We start from the raw sequence: 17,811 nt of genomic DNA, 5'->3' as shown, positions 1-17,811 counted from the left end.
ATGATTTATGTCATAGAGTGTTCTGCCTATGTTTTCCTCTAAGAGTTTGATAGTGTCTGGCCTTACATTTAGGTCTTTAATCCATTTTGAGTTTATTTTTGTGTATGGTGTTAGGGAGTGTTCTAATTTCATACTTTTACATGTACCTGTCCAGTTTTCCCAGCACCACTTATTGAAGAGGCTGTCTTTTCTCCACTGTATATTCTTGCCTCCTTTATCAAAGATAAGGTGACCATATGCACGTGGGTTTATCTCTGGGCTTTCTATCCTGTTCCATTGATCTATATTTCTGTTTTTGTGCCAGTACCATACTGTCTTGATTACTGTAGCTTTGTAGTATAGTCTGAAGTCAGGGAGCCTGATTCCTCCAGCTCCATTTTTCGTTCTCAAGATTGCTTTGACTATTCGGGGTCTTTTGTGTTTCCATTCAAATCCACACTACTATATTTAAAATAGAAAACCAACAAGGACCTACTGTATGGCACAGGGAACTCTGCTCAATATTCTGTAATAACCTAAATGGGAAAAGAATTTGAAAAAGAATAGGTACATGTATATGTATAACTGAATCACTTTGCTCTACACCTGAAACTAACACAACATTGTTAATCAACTATGCTCCAATATAAAATAAAAATTTTTTTAAAATACGCTTAAAAATTTTCAAATTTGTAGTTTTCTTTGTAAGAGTATTTTGTTAATAGTTTCTGACTTTATTGCATCATGTTCGAAGAATGTGAAATGTATGATATTAATTCTTTGTTATTTTTTGTGACTATGTGACCTAGTTTATGGTCAGTTTTTGTAAATGTTTTTTGTTTTTAAAGAATGTGCATTCTCTAATTGCTGAGTGCAGGTTAATGTACTTAAATTATCTTATTTCCTTAGCTGAATATTCTATGTATATGTCACTAATTCAATCCAAACTCTCCCTCAGTTGTATAAATCTCCTCTCAGCTTATTCAGGCACATTAGGTAGTCTTGTCAATTTCATCTTGAATAAATTTGTCCTAGAGCCATCTGATATGCTGTAGTTATTTTTCAGGCCCATTGCACAGCTGTCTTCTTGAGATCTTTCTTCATTTTCTGTCTCTTGTGTTAGAGTCCCTTTTTCCTAGATATCATTTTCACTCCTTCCCTGGTTTATTCCCTCATTTTGGTGAAATTCCCTCTTCAGTAGCATCCTGAAAAAATATGCCTAGAAGTTGAAATTTTCGAGAACTTGCATGTCTGAAAATGACTTTTCTGTCTTAATACTTACGATAGTTGGATGGAAATAATCGCCCCTCAGTTTTTAATGCAGTGCTTCATTTTCCTTTGGCTCCAGTGTTGCTGTTGAGAAGTCTGCTCCCTGGTCCCCCCCAAGCTTGTTTTGATCCTCTCTTTGTCCTTGAGCTCTGAAATTTTATGAAATAGTACCTTGGTATAGGTCTAGTTTGAGTAATTGTGTTGGGCACTTAGTGGGTCTTTCAATTCTAAAATTCGTGTCCTTAGATTCTAGGAAATTAACTTGAATTAGTTCTTTGATTTGTTCCCCTCCATATCTCTAACTTCCTGGAATTCCTCTTGTTGATTTTGAGACCTCTAGCACTATTCTCCAAAGTTTCTTATCTTTTCTTTCCTTCCCTTTTACTCTACTTTCTGGGGAAATTTCCTCAGTTTATCTTTCACCTCTTTAATTGAGGTTTTCATTTCTGCTATTATATTTTTAATTTGAATTTTTTTTAAAATAAATATTCTTTTATGATATGGTATTTTTTTTCATAGGTCTAATAGACTCTCTCACACACACACACACTCTCTAGAATATTAATGATAGTTTCTTGGAATTTTGTCTTCTCCCTGTATAGTCTCTGCTTGCTCCAAGTTTCTTTCTTTCTTTTTTTTTTTTTCAACTAATTTGTTTCAACCTCCTGAGTGGCCTTGGCTGTCCATATTTAAAGGTATACCACTGAAAAACTGATTGAGAGCTCCAAGCCCATGAGTGGGATTTGTTGTGGTCTTCACTATAGGGGGACCTAGCTGTTTTCTTTTCATGGGGGAAGGCCTGGTGTCAGAATCTTTGGGTCTTTTCTCTTGAATTTCCTGAGAAGGACTCAGCTAAGGAGGTTCTGGCAATTTTGGAGGGAAAAGGACATGAGAAAGGGAGCTGTCTCTATAGTCAGTATGTAAAGTTGACTTAATGCTCCCCTTATCTCTGTGCAGACACCTTTTTTTCTATACTTCTCTCCAGAATAAACTGCTGGGGGTAGAGAGGAGTAGTGCCCAGCTTTGGTCACCTAGCTGTGGAGAGGGATGCAGAAATAAGAGAGGCCAACTGCTTAAATAGACTTTCAGCCAATCCTCTCATTCTCAGTCTCACCTTTGCCCCCATTTCCAGAGGCACCTGGTGCTCCCAGTTTTTGAGCCCTTCCGTGATTCTTCAGAATTAGGTCTTTACCTAAAGCCTACTTTGGAGTCATTTTTCATAGAGTGCCAATCTTCCATATGCTTTCCAGTGTTTAAAATTTTGTTTCTCTTTCCTCTGTTCCTATTTTCTTAGTCCTTGTGGGTTTATGCCAGTTTAAAAAAAAAAAAATTACTGTTGGTTTAGTGAGGTTTGGAGAGAACAAGGAGCAAAATGTATGTGTCCAATCCACCATTTTCACGCAAAACCTTAAAATAAATTTTAGTAACTTTGAAATTATAAAAGAGTATCACTCACCAAAGGCTCAGTGGGTACAAAAAAGTCAAAACTCTGTTATTTGCCTTCTTTCATCCCTGTACAGTGGAGTTTTTCTGGAGGTTACATGATCTGTGATGTTGCAGCAGATTAAATGCAGGGATATGAGAATCCTGCTCTTTTCTATTAAGCCAAACATTGAAGAGATTTGAAAAATGTAAAAAACGCCACTCTTCTCACTAATTTTTTTGAAAACAATTTTTTTCATTAAAAATACCCTATTTATAGTAACATGTGATGGGTTTGTTATTTTAAATTCATTTATAAGTATATAATTAAACATCTCAGTTTTCATTTCTAATTCTCACATGGTGAAAATCAATAGTTATAATCCCCATAAACAAATGCTTTGGGATTCTCAGTAATTTTTAAGAAAGGGTCATGAGATCAAAACTTTTGAGAACTTCCAGTCTAGAGAATCATAGCTATAAATTGGAATTGGACCATGAGTGTAACAGTATAAACATATCCAACACCCCAGTCTTACCTTTATGTAGGACAATAATGTAATTTAATCCTCATGCTTATTAAATTTAACACCCCTGTGGTTTTTATTCCCCTTTTATTCTTCTTTCGTTTTCTCTCCTAATAATCCTTAGAGGAACTAAAGGAAGCTTCTGGAAGTTAATCTATACTGTCTTCCTCCCTAGAGTATATATGTCCTAGTCTCTGCTGATTTAGATAATGAGAAATCAGCTTAACAGCCAGAATATTAAACGTGCATTTTTGTTCCCAAGGGGGTGAAAATTGGTTCTTAAGGAGCAAAAAGAATCTTAGATATTACAATAGCTTGTGACCCATAAACAGATAGACAGTACATCTGTGGTATTAAAATTTCATTGGGGGTGGGGGACAGTTAGGGAAAAAAGTCAGAAGTTTCCTTAGGAGCGGATGAAAATGAAAAAGAGGTTGAGAAACACTGTTGTAGAGATCCTGCTGGAATATGATCTTTTAACCTTTCTTTTGCTTGTATTTCTTTCTCTGATCGTAATACACACTATAGGAAAGGTGGTGATGACAGGTAACTCGCAGGAATACAATAGGCCCCTTAAAGAGGGAGGCAGCTAGGTAAGGCTTCCCGCACGCAGAGAGCCGGTGCCTCAGCTCCCGCCAGTTATTTCAGTGCCGGAATATGGACCCAAGGTTTCCAAATTAAAAAAAAAAAAAAGTCAGAAATCCAAGTTCTATGTAAACTTATGATTTTTAAGCGTTAGAAACTAATTAAAATAATTTTTAAACAATATGCCCACCAATCAAAACCTTTTTGAGCCACCCCCACTAGTGTAGTCTCTTCTGGTGGGATGGAATGTGTCTCCCAAATATGACTGCTTTACTGTATTCTGAACTCAGAGCCATTTTGCTCCTGCTTGAGTAACTTCAGTGATGGAGGCCAACCTGTTCAATTTTTGGTTAACTGTAATTGCTTGATGGTCAGTCTCATAGGAAGCAGCAATTTATCTCCTTAAAACTTTAACTTAGTGGTGCTGGTTTGTCCTGTGAGAGCACATAGAGTAAGACTAACTCTTGTTTTATGTGACAAGTCTTCAGATTTGTTAATTTGGCTGTGAATCAAAGTTTTATTTCTCTAGAAATGTAGAGCATAGTATTTAAGAACTCAGGCTCTGAAGTCAGACTATTAAGGTTTGAATCTCCTCTCTGCCTCTAGTTCTGTGCTCTTGGGGCTTATTTGTTACTTTAACTATTTTATGCCTTTGTCCATTTTAATATAAGCATATTACTGTAATTTATCTAATTGCTAATAGGTATTGTAAAGCTTGCAGAACAGTGCCTAGCATATGGTAAATATTCAGTAAATGTTATTTATTGTCCAGATTAAGCACCCTGTCCTTAGTTCTATTAATCATTCTTTATAGAACACAGTTTTAACTTTTCTTACTATACTTAGTTTACAGTTTACTCATTAATGGAAGCAATCTGGTGCCTCGTAGGAAGACTTATAGGTTTCTTTTCCTATATCTTATCCTCTATACCATCCCCTCGCATATCCCTCTCCAAACCAGATCACAACGACTTTTATTTTTGTTCATTTGTGTATGTGTATTTAAATATAAAAACACCACACACACACACACACATTAACTTACTCATTCTTGAACACATGTGGGAGTAAAAACCATTGGAGAGGCAACCAAAGTGTGAGGCTTAGGCCCCTCCCCCACCTTCCTAATAGAATCCTGATTTTATTCACACATTTTCCTTCTTCAGCATGGCTTTGTGCTTCGGAGAAACCTTGGAGAGTGGGCAACCATGGAGTTCCTTTATGGCTGTGTGATTTTTGACGTAGGTGTCTGATGAAATTCTGGCCGTTGGGACCTGAGGAGAAATTTACTGATAGAAATTGGGTTTCTGGTTTCTGGGAAGGGTTTCTTTGTTGCTTGAAAAGATGTACATGAAGTGGTAGTCTCATCTTTTCTCTGGTTATTGCTGAGATCTAGGGACTGGGTGGGGCACCACCTGAGGACGGCAGAGTGAAGGCAGAGGTGGTCCTTGAGGACGTTGTTGAGCCGATAAACTAACCAATCCCAGAACTTGCTCTTCCTTTTAATCTCTTATTATGTGGGAAACCTTTCTTACTGTTTCTGCTGCTTTGAGTTGGATTTTCTTACTTTCAGCTGAAATAAGCTTAACCAATAAAGAGGTCAAGTTATTTAATTCTACTATGGCTGGCAAACTAGATAAATAGTACATAACCTCATAGAGTTATGAGGAATAATTGAAGTAATAAAGTAATCTACAGATTTATAGTTGTGACATTACCACAAACAGTATTTGTAGTGGACAGAATGTTTCACAGAGAGTGAGGAGGCTGCCTGGCTTTGCTGATTACCAATTCAGTTAATATTCGAATTGCAGGTCACTGGACTTCGTAAAACTGAATTAAGTGATCTTTAAGGTCTGTTCTGATTCTGTGTAAAAAATATGAGTCTGATTGTTCTGGAATTCCTGCCTGAAAGCCTTTGTATAGATTAAGGTAGTAGATATAAATAAGTAACTTTTTTAGTTGAAGAAAGCATAATTTATTAACTAGTCACATTGGGAATGCTTCCAGTTTCACAGTGGTTCTACTAATCTTAGTGTCTTGAGAAACAAGGGAAGCTCTACTATCAATACACTTACTGGTTATGAATATCAACTCATACCTTTATAAAAATAGATACTTAACCCAACTTTTAAACTTATTCTCCTATATGTAGTCAGTATGAGCATGTCATTAGTTTTCTTTTTCTACCATCTCTTATAATCTGCTGTGATCCCTTTCTTCTACCCTTTCCCTAGTTACGTTATTCCCAGACTGTTAAAAAGCCACCTAAAAGGTGTGATTTTCACCGGAATCTGCTTTCTCCTCCTCTTTCCTCATCTATAAAATGAGGTGAAAGTATATCATTTTTAAGGTGCTTTATGATTCTCTCATTCTGTGACTTGTCAATTATTTTTCTCATCAATTCAGACTCTGTTAATACCCAAAAGAAATCATCTTTGATTATAATTAAAGGTAAGTTTAAAAACTTTTTCGGACTTCCCTGGTGGTGCAGTGGTTAAGAATCCACCTGCCAGTGCAGGGGATACGGGTTCGAGCCCTGGTCCAGGAAGATCCCACATGCCGCGGAGCAACTAAGCCCGCGAGCCACAACTACTGAGCCCTCGCACCACAACTACTGAAGCCCACATGCCTAGAGCCCATGCTCCACAAGAAGAGAAGCCACCTCAATGAGAAGCCCGCACACCACAACGAAGAGTAGCGCCTGCTCACCATAACTAGAGAAAGCCTGTGTGCAGCAACGAAGACCCAACGCAGCCAAAATTAAATAAATAAATAAATTTAGTAGAAAAAACAAAAAAACTTTTTCACCTGAGGACAGTAGAACTCAATTATATAAAGGAAAGAAGTAATGTATAAGTACCCTTTGCAGAGCTAGACGTATCAAGAAATGTAGAGCTTGGGTAAGATGTAGATTTATGTACATACATGTAGATATATGTGATTTTTTTTCATGTAATATTATTTTAATAAGAAATCCAATCACAATGAGCAGGAATGAGGGAATAGGGGAATAAAGCAAAGAAGGAATATGTCAGCCAATATGACAATGCATCATCAAGCTGGCCACCTGTTAAATCTGTCAGACTGAACCTCTTAGAAGCTATATGAACTGCATTTCAGGATCACCCCTAGGGTTTGGGGGTGGGAGGGTGGGAAAGGAAGAGGAAGAATTTATCTACTGGTTCTCATCTTGGATTGATCAAAGTCTTTCCCCAAAGGGCACTAACTCCCCTACACTTGAGTTTAACTCCTCTGTTCTTCCTGGTTGCACATGTGTGGGTCTGGGCACTGAGTGGACCCCAGAGCAGTGGTCACATGGAAGCCCTGCGGCAGGTAGCAAAGGGCTTGCAGAATGACAGGAGATGAAGCTACTAGGTTATGCCTGCATGAGGGTTTGCATAGAGGTGAAATGAGACAAGTGAGTCCTAGAGGATCTGCAATAGTATATAAGAGGTATCTAAAACATTTAGGGTTTTTTTGGGGGGTGTTGGGAGACAAGAAAGGAAGAAGCTTATAATTTCAAAGCTTTTTGGAAATCACTACAATATATTTTCTTTTTCAGGAAAAATTAAAACTATTATGGGAAATTGATTCATTACTGCAAGAGTACTAATAGGGGAAACCTAAGCTTTCAATCGAACCCACGTGAGATTGGGTACATTGGCCAGGCATGAAATTCCCCAGACGCCTAAACTTCTTTTTCCAGAAAAAGGAAAATAATATTTAATGACTTTATGTAGAAAGACAGGTGCTAGCTAAAGTAAGAATTGTATGCATAGTTGGTGTTAATTCCAAAAACCTTGAAGATGTGAGTGAGGTCATCCTCCATCATATCACCAGTTTTATTCCTAGAAGTAGAGGGATAATCCCAAAACAATTCCAGAATGCAGATTTTTCCCTTCAGTTGGTAGGTTTTGTTTAGATTTTTCTTTAAGTCCTGTTGAGAGATATTTGTACTGCTGACACCAAACACATGGTGTTTTTTCCAGTACCACTTCTCAAACTCTCCAACGCCAAATAGGTGTCCCACAGTTCAGTTAGCTCAGACTCCACAGGTTAAAGGGCTCAGTCCCACAAGACTGCCCTTACTTCAGATGCCAGTTGCAAGTACTGGGCCTTCAAGTAACCCGCACTTCTGTCCAACTTGGAGAGAGTCAGGGTTTGTGAATATATGACTACTCAGAGAGTAAGTTGTTACTATGTTGCTCTTTAATTTACCAGATTACCTTTTCTATCCTTCTTTTCTTCCATATTCTCTTTGATCACTTACTACTTCTAGTAGTTAGAGGGTTGTAGAGAGGAGAAGGTAATAAGTGTTTTCTTTTGAGTGTCTGATAGTAGAATATAATTCCTTCATTCCTACCTTCTTACCTTCCTCCCTTCCTACTTTCCTACCTGCACATTTGTAGAAAGCTGCTTCTGTATGCCAGAGGATACAAGCAAGGCCTTATGGAGTTTTCCTTCAAGATACCTCTTTTCTAGGAAATAACACCTGAATTTGCCACATTTTGATGAGTCTTAAACCTTGAAGAGTGAGAAAGACTAATTGTGGCAGTCTTCTATATTCTGAAAACATTTAATTAGAGTTCTACTTCATTTAGCATAATAGTAGAACCTTTTAGGTAGTTTTTAGTAACTCACAATGTTAGTAGTTGTAGAACGCATAGGTGTCTGTTTAACTACTGTTGCCAGTCTCTTCTATCTCTTCATTCTATAGGATAAACAGCATTTTGTTTTTCCTGATGAAGAGTTTTTTATTGTAAAAAACAAGCACTTTAGGGGCTTCTCTGGTGGTGCAGTGGTTAAGAATCCGCCTGCCGATGCAGGGGACACGGGTTCCAGGCCTGGTCTGGGAAGATCCCACATGTCGCGGAGCAACTAAGCCTGTGCGCCACAACTACTGAGCCTGTGCTCTAGAGCCCGCGAGCCACAACTGCTGAGCCCGCGAGCCACAACTACTGAAGCCCGTGCGCCACAGCTACTGAAGCCTGTGCGCCACACCTACTGAAGCCCGCACACTTAGAGCCCGCGCTCGGCAACAAGAGACGCCACCGCAGTGGGAAGCCCGCGCACAGCAACAAAGAGTAGCCCCCGCTCGCCACAACTAGAGAAAGCCCGCGCGCAGCAACGAAAACCCAACGCAGCCAAAAATGAAAATAAATAAAATAAATAAATTTTTAAAAAACCAAAAAAACAAGCACTTTATTACAAAAATTTCTTGACCTTATAATCATTCTTTAATAGTGATTTTATGTGTGTTGAACATCTTTAGATGATATTTTTAATGATAAAGCTCGTCATAAAAACCAGTAATATACTATGTACTATTATTTTTTATTAACTGAAAAAATTACATGTCTTTTCTGACCGTATGTGGTTAATTTATTGTTAGGTGTTGAATTTTATGTTCCTTGCATGAAAAATAGAACACATAAATATTTGAAATTCTTCACTGCATGCCTGGTCAAGTATTACTTGCCCAGGTGTCTTCTTTTTAAAATAACTTTTAAATCTTAGAAATTTGTGGGTGAAAGGGTGGATTTTGACTTGGAAAGAGAGGAGATAATGCTTTCACTATTTAAAACCAGACTTCATGAAAAGATGCTATTGTTGGATGAATTAACACTAATCTTGTCTCCTACAAAGAGCTGCTGGAAATAAGATTACGGCTTTATTACTTTCAATATTTTAATCAGTATAAACTACTTTTTGTTTTTATAAATAACAGTTATTTTTCAAAATTTCTTAGGGAGGAAAGAAAAACAGTTGATTAATCAATATGTATTTTTATTTACTTTGAATACTTTTTATTATTCCTTCCAAACAGACACTCCTTGAATATGCAGAGAAATGGAAAACTTCAGAAGATCCTTTACCTTTATTGGAGGTATACACAGTGGCTATCCAAAGTTATGTTAAAGCCCGACCTTATCTTACCTCTGAATGTGAAAATGTAGCATTGGTTCTGGAACGCTTGGCATTGTGAGTAGACCTTTGAGTAAATAAAAAATTAGATTTAGCTTTTTTGTTTTTAACTCTATCTCAGATCTTATGATAGTTTAATTTTAAATAGATTAGTTATGGACAGTATACTGATGATATTAGAATTATTCATCTTATTTTACTTTGAATTTTAGTAATTATTTGTATCCTTACCAACTTTTTGTTTTTTAGAAGCTGTGTTGAACTTTTACTGTGTCTGCCTGTTGAGTTATCTGATAAACAGTGGGAACAATTTCAGACACTGGTGCAGGTGAGAATATTTACCTACTAGATTTAATATAGGTATATTTTATGACGATTTTCTTTATTCTTAATAAATTATTTGGTTAAACTTTAAATGATTTAAGTAATGACAAACATTAATTGCTGTTCTTATTAACATTAATGTCTTGCATATAGTCAGTGCTCAATAGATGTTTGCTAAATGAATATGTACATTTAAGTAGATTGGTTGAATATTGCACTGTTCTTTAAGATCAGATAATTAGAACCTTGCCAGAGCAGTAAGGGAACACAAAAGAAAATGCCCTCATTTGTATTTAGAAACAGTTTAACTAATTGTTGAAAATTGCAATATGCTTTGTAAGAATTTAACATATCTCATTTAATCCTTATGAAAACTTTGTGGGGGTAGGTATATTTTTCCCATTTTAAAGGTGAGGAAACTGAGGCTCAACTCTAAAATATTTATCTGCCCAAACTTGTATAGCTAATATCAGAGTAGTTATTTGAACCAAGATTCTTTACTCCATAGGCCATACTTTTTCTCCTATATCTGAAAACACATGCTTTATCTCTGTTACTTAGGGCTGTTATTCTACTTATAAAAGTACTACATAGTTTAGCACTTAGTTGTTTTGGAGTATTTCAAGAATGTTAAATTTTGTTAAGCACTGGATTGTGCTGGATATTTTATAGCTTCAAGTAAATTTTGATTAATTGGTTAGCTAAAAAGAATGTTCCTGCCAGCTAGTCTCAAAAAGTATAGTTGTCTCTCTATTCCTCTAGCCAGAGTTCTTAAAATATCTTTTGGCCTTATGTTTTTCCATAGAAGAGATATTAAAAGAGGATTAGTCTCAAATTTTAGAAGCATGTGAAATAAACTATAGTTAGGCAGAGAAATCAACTTTCCTATTTTAATATTAAATATTAAAATTACATCAAGTGCAAAATTCTTGAAGATAGGATTCATATCTTTATTCCAAAGGATTCAGCATAGAGTTTTACACATAGTAGATACTTAATAACTGTTGAAAGTGTCTTGTCCTGTTTGTCACATTGCAGCTAACTTTTTGATCATGCAATTTGTACTTCAGCATATCAGTAACTTGTGTCTCAGGTTTTTTTCCCAGCAAGTGATTATTTTTAGGTAAATGATTATCTCAGAACTTTTTTTCATTGTTTGGCACTCAGATACACTCTACCACAGAATTAATTATATAAATAGTTTATATACAAATATAATACTGAATTCCTCATATTAATTTTGTTTGTCAACATAAGGTAAACTTTTCAACTTTCTTTTTTGAAACAATAGCACTACTTGATACTTTTTCATATGGTTTAATGAGGAGGAAATAACTCTTTAAATCCCAGTATGGAGCTCTCAGCAGTTGCTCAGAGAAAATTTCTTAAAGCACTTGAACTTGTTCAGTGAGATTTTTATGGTTTTGAGGAATAGACTTTTTATACAAACACAGCGTGCAGCTTTAAGAGTTTCCATGACACTTTGCTTTCATTTCAGAGCTTTCTCAGGTTTATTTTTTACCTGCTTAACAGCATTTGTTTTATTTTGCCTGTGTTTTAACTGTTTTTAAGCATCTCTTTACCCCACTAGAGGATAAGCCCCATAAATGCAGGGACTAGTTGCTCTCTTCCTTGGTACTTTGCCCATAGAAATTCTCAATAAACATTTTCTGAATTGAGTTAAAACTGTTGGTCTTTTGTGACCTGAAGAATATGCTAATTGCATGAACACTTGGAAACAACAAGTAAGCAAGGTTCAGTGTCAGCTTTAATAGGATATTGTAAGGCTATATCATGAATAAATGAAAAATCATACATTTAGTTGTTTTCTTTTCATAAGTCCCTTTTATTGAAATATGTGTATACAAGTTGTCACTTAGGCCTTGATGCAGATTTGTCATTTGTTAATGATAGAAGTTTTTTTGGAAAAAGTTTTACTAACACAGAGGATATAAAATGTGTAAGGTCTTTCATGCTATGGATACTCTAATAGCTTCCTTGAGAAATAACTGCTCTTGGTTTAGATTTTGGGGAGAAAATAATATGAACTTATTTCTAGAAATACATTTTATTTATTTAAAATTTATAATTAATATAATTCTTATCCTTGAGATTCATCTTTAAAAATCAGAAGTAAAGGATTCAGCACTTTGTAATGTGACATGAAAATTTTAAGATAAAAGTCTTATTTTTCAAAAGTTTAGTATTATATTTAAAGCCTGATAAGCTTGCTTTTGAAAATCTGTTGTAATTCTTTGGATGTTTATTTAATATTTATAGGTAGCTCATGAAAAGCTGATGGAGAATGGCAGCTGTGAATTGCATTTTTTAGCTACTCTAGCTCAAGAGACTGGGGTGTGGAGAAACCCGGTACTGTGCACTATTCTTTCCCAGGAACCATTGGATAAGGATAAAGGTAAATTTTCTAGAGAGCAGAGAGAAAAAAAAAGAATCATTAGACTAGAAATAAGTACTTAAAATTGTTTTGATATAATTTATCTCAAGATATTCCAAGAAGGACCATTTAATTAAATTTTATATGAGGTGCTTAAGGCCCTTCACCTTTTTTTTATTGGGGGAAGATGTGTTTATAGGATTATGTAATCTTAGAGTAACAGTTTTTTTCTCAACATTATTTTATCAGAGGAATTCCCTCTGCAACATCCTGACAGGTGGCAATCTAGCTTATATTTGATAACTAACTTATTTGACAGATGGAGAAGCAGAAACAGGGTAGTGAAATGATTTTCCTCAGAATAAGAAATTAATGCGGGAACTCTCCAATCTTCTGTCTCTGAGATTAGTAGTCTTTCTCAAACAGCTTTTTTCTCAGACTTACTTTATCCTGCTTTGTTATTATTGTATGAGCTTAGGCAACAAAGATCCCAGTCAAACTCAAACTGGCAGGTAGCCTATCAGAATTAGATGGCTAAATCACTAATATGTATAACACTTAATGTTCAGAATTCAAAAATTGTATGTGCTACGAAGAAGAGCACAATTATTGTCTTTGGTACTTTTCTTGAGATTATTTAGGAAAATGCCCAGATTTCACCCCAAGTTTTCCCAAGGTATTTAACTAGAGAAGTAAATAAGCTTCTTCCATTGTTTATTGATGTTTTCTTGTTGATTGATGGCAAACTCTAGGTATTTTGCTATGTGATAGCAATTTCTGAAGGCTCTGAGAAAGGAGTGTAGGTTCATTGTTTGTTAACTCTTCTGGTACTTTGATATTTACCAAAAGGCTTCTCAGCTAATCTCGAAACTTCTCTTCAAGCTGGTTGTTCCTACCTGACTCCCCTCTTAACATTTCTCCGCATTTCTGGATAGTTTTAGCAGTGTTATCTGTTTCTTAGTTTTCACCAAAAGTTTATTTTTATTACCTCCCTTCCTTTGTGTATATCCACAGATTATAGCTACATTGTTCTCAGACCCTCATTATTTAAAATAAGAAGAACAACAACAACATTTAAAAGTTGAGAATCTTAGAGGTTGTTTTGCCTTTGGCATATTAGTTTTTTATTCACAATATATTACCACCACCATGTTTTTATTCCTTTAACCAAATTATACTTTTTAGTCTTCCCAGCTTTGGAAATATTGGACGTATAATATATTAATAATAATATCAAATTACATTGTATAGTTCCTTACAGTTTGAAATGTGCTTTTATGTGCATGGTTTCATTTAGCCTTCACACTGATCCTGGGGAAAAAGTGGGATCTTTATTGTCCCTGTTTTACAGGTGAGGAAATGGAGGCTCAGAAAGATTAGTTGTCATTTCTACATCACATTGTCAGTGATGTGAGGTAGAGCCAGGAATTGAAGTGAGGTCCCCAGCTTCTCTCCTTTTTATATTATGCCACTAATAAAATAAAATTGCACCTAGCTTAAATAATTAAATCCTTTTTTCTGTTGTCGGTTTCTGAAGACTGTCTTTGCCAAACTCACACATTATGCTAACGCAGGAAAATGGAACCTTTACCTTAGCAGAGATTTAAAATTTACCTTAAAAGAATATGTGCTCAGTTTCCTTATTTGTTTAAATGTGCCTAACATTGTTTCTGTTAACAAATGTCTTTGCCTATCTCTGTGCTGCTTTATTCCATGGTCTTCACGTGGCATAGCTACTGGAATAATTTGGACTGTGCAGGCAAAAGGAGTTTGTACAATAACAGATGGATTGTAGGTAGCCAGCTTTCAATACAACTCATGAAGCAACCAGAGAGATGTTACATGACTGAGAGACTCTGCAGCCATAATCTTTACTTGGTCCTCCATTATTTAGAATACTTCTTTGATGGGAGTTAGTCTGTGGGTAATCACATAGACTAGAAGTGTATGTTTATTTCCTCCTTTGAAAAACTTGAAGGGAATTAACATTTTACACATACATGCTAATTTATTTATATTTTCAAATTGGATGCTTCTACAGCATGTGGAACTTTTAGCTTTTTATATGATATATCCAGCCCCTTGGTTTAACCTACACTAGCCTATAGCAAGTTTGATGAGAAGAGCTAGAGCTCAGACAGTAATCAGTACACCATAATAAGCTGTGCTCATTAGTTTGTTTATAGCAAAGCCTTTGAAGGTTTGATGTACTATTTGAACAGTAGATGATCCACTTAATCTTGATTTGTTTTAAATAATTAATTTTTATTGACTAATTTTAGAACTACTAAAGCCCAGATAAACCAAGAAATGCTCTTTGATTTAGGGACTGACGGTGTGTGGGACTAAATTAAAAATGCTGGTTTCACCTTAAGGTTTTAGTGTCCTAGAATAAGATAACTCTAATAACTAAATCAGCATAATTCAAGTAGATGTCCATTGAATATCACAGGATCTTTAGGCTTACATATTACTTTTGCTTTTCTTTAGTTATCTCAGAATTGGAAAGGCACTGAATGCACATTTATTTTTTACCCAATTTTAACTCCCTTCTAAAACATCACTGATAAATAAATGGGCCTTTGCTTGAAGACTTCTAGAGAATGGTAACTATGTAATTCAGTCCATTCGTAGCCTGCTATTAGATAATCTTCATTGTGTAAATTGTGAAAAACTACATTCTTAGAGTTGCCATCCTTTGGATCTAGTGCTACCCCTAAAGCCATACCTAACAAAGTACAAATCCCTCTTTCGTGCCATAGCAATTGAGATGCTTAAGGATCGTCATCCTGTCCACACTTAGTCTTCTTTTATTCTAAAGACTAAAAGCCGTCCTGGTGTGGCATGATTTTAAATCTACAGTCATGATTCCTGACCTTTTAGTGCATTTTGTTTGTTCTCATTCATGTGTAATTCTCAAAACTTATGTGTACCCCAAATGCTATCTGGCAGGCTCTGAAGTCATTGGTACTCTCATCCCCTTCATCTTAGTGTGACTTAAGATGACGTTACCTTTTTGGGTGGCCTTACTCTCACAACTCAATGAGGTTACTAAAATCACAAAAATTAAAAAAAAAAACAAACTGCTCTTAAATTATTTACATTTTTATATGTTGTGTTTTGGCACACAAAGTAGTCTTTTTTTTTCTTCTTAATTTCACTGTGTTAGATCCATTCTGCCTCTGCAACTTGTCAATATCATTTAAAATCTTGATTTTGTTAATTCAAGATTTTTGTCCTTCCCTGTTTAAGCAGATCTTATTAGCATACACTCTGTTGGCATCCAGGTTCTTTTTTTTTTTTTTTAATTTATTTTATTTATTTTTATTTTTGGCTGCGTTGGGTCTTCGTTGCTGTGTGTGGGCTTTCTCCGGTTGCGCCGAGCGGGGGCTACTCTTCGTTGTGGTGCACAGGCTTCTCGTTGCGGTGGCTTCTCTCATTGCGGAGCGCGGGCTTCAGTAGTTGTGGCTCGCGGGCTCTAGTGCTCAGGCTCAGTAGTTGTGATGCACGGGCTTAGTTGCTCCATGGCATGTGGGATCTTCCTGGGCCAGGGTTCGAACCCGTGTCCCCTGCATTGGCAGGCGGATTCTTAACCACTGTGCCACCAGGGAAGCCCGGCATCCAGGTTCTTGATAATAACCATTAAAAAGGTCATATCCAAAAACCTACCCTATGGGGTACTTATAGAAATCTTCTTGCTTGTCTTCAGTCTTTTAGCCAGTGCCCTTTGATTATGGTTGTTTCATCAAATAAACCTATTTCCTTATGTCTGGTCCATGGCTCTCCTTTTTGTCTATCAGGATTTGATGAAAGACCACAAGAGGTATTTGGCTAGAGTTGTATTAAAGTAAGATTGTTTAATATTGAGGTTAGTCTGACCTAATTAATTTTTAAATGAACTTTTTATTTTAGAATAGTTTTAGATTTACAGAAAAATTGTGAAGAGTTTCCAAATAATCCACAACCATTTTTCCCAACTGTTAATATCTTACATTAGCATGATACATTTGTCACAATTAATAAACCAATATCGATACTTTGTTACTGACTAAAGTCCATACCTTATTCACATTTCCTTAGTTTTTACCTAATGTCCTTCTTCTGTTCCAGGATCCCACCCAGGATACCATATTACATTTAGTTGACATATCTCCTTAGGCTTCTCTTGGCTGTGACAGTTTTCCAGACTTTCCTTGTTTTTGATGACCTTGACAGTTTTGAGGAGTACTGGTCAGGTATTTTGTATCCCCTCAATTGGGATGTGTCTGATGCTGCTCTCATGATTAGAACTGGGCTTATGGGTCTGGGGGAGAAAGACCACAGAGGTAAAGTGCCATTGTCATCACATCATACCAAAGGTACATATAATCAACATGATTTCTCACTGTTGGTGTTCACCTTGGTCACCTGGCTGAGGCAGTGTGTTTGTCAGGTTTCTCCACTGTGAAATTACTTTTTTCCCCCCCTTTCCATGCTGTACTCTTGGGAAAGAACTTACCTTGTACAGCCCACACTTAAGAGGTGGAGAGTTAAGCTCCACCTCCTCGAGGAGGCAGTATCTACACAGATTATTTGGAGTTCTCCACAGGAGATTTGTCTTTTCTTCCTTATCTGTCTATCTATCTGTTTAGTCAATATGGACTCATGAATATTTATTTTATACTTTGGTGATAATCCAATACTACTTTATTTTGTTGCTCAAATAGTTCAGCTTTGGCCCCCAAGAACTCTTTGAGTTAACTTCTGTGACCCTTTGACATATCCCCATCATTGTGAGTTATGTTTTTTGTTTGAGTACTTCCTTGTGTTCTGGCCCTAGAAGATGCTCCAGGCTTATCGTGCATATTTCCTGCCCTAATCCTAGAATCAGCTATTTCTCCAAGGAACCCTAGTTCCTTTTATTGGAGAATAGTATTGATATTAGAAACCAAGACCTGGTAATTGGGTGTGCTCATTGCTACTGAGATGTCATTGCCTCTAGGACCTCTCAGCAGACAAAGTAAGAAAATATATGTAAGTATAACTAATCTGTGTATGTACACATATCTATAAATGTTTCTATATGTAACCAGCTGTATCTGTATTAAACTAAATGTGAGAGTTTATACTGATGTCTCCAACTCTAATCTATATCACATGTATCATTCTAGCCTTCTCTTCTTGCTTACCTGTAATCTCTCACTTCAATAGAATGTCATATAACTGGAATCATACAGTATGTAGCCTTTTCAGACTTACTTCTCTTACCATTGGCCATCCATATACTTAATCAATCCTAGTATACATGTATAGTGGTTTCAGAATTGATAACCTCTACCCCTGTGGGTACAGTTCCTCTTTCCATTATTCTTGCTGACTCCACTCATCCAAAGTTAGGTGAGC

At 36.1% G+C, this 17,811-nt stretch overlaps 1 protein-coding gene across 2 annotated transcripts in view; it reads left to right on the top strand.

Moving 5' to 3' along the window:
• Positions 1-17,811, top strand: part of ZNF292 (zinc finger protein 292) — an 87,646-nt gene that overhangs the window by 36,495 nt on the left and 33,340 nt on the right. For both annotated transcript variants that reach the window (XM_061207260.1, XM_061207259.1), the window contains exons 3-5: positions 9,613-9,767; positions 9,960-10,038; positions 12,315-12,450. In XM_061207260.1, coding sequence (XP_061063243.1) covers positions 9,613-9,767; positions 9,960-10,038; positions 12,315-12,450 — 370 coding nt within the window. The remainder of the gene's footprint in view (positions 1-9,612; positions 9,768-9,959; positions 10,039-12,314; positions 12,451-17,811) is intronic.

Source organism: Eubalaena glacialis, chromosome 12, assembly GCF_028564815.1.
Source record: "Eubalaena glacialis isolate mEubGla1 chromosome 12, mEubGla1.1.hap2.+ XY, whole genome shotgun sequence".
NCBI lineage: Eukaryota > Metazoa > Chordata > Mammalia > Artiodactyla > Balaenidae > Eubalaena > Eubalaena glacialis.
The sequence above is the reverse complement of the archived record's forward strand: the minus strand, read 5'-3'. Positions and strand labels throughout refer to the sequence as shown.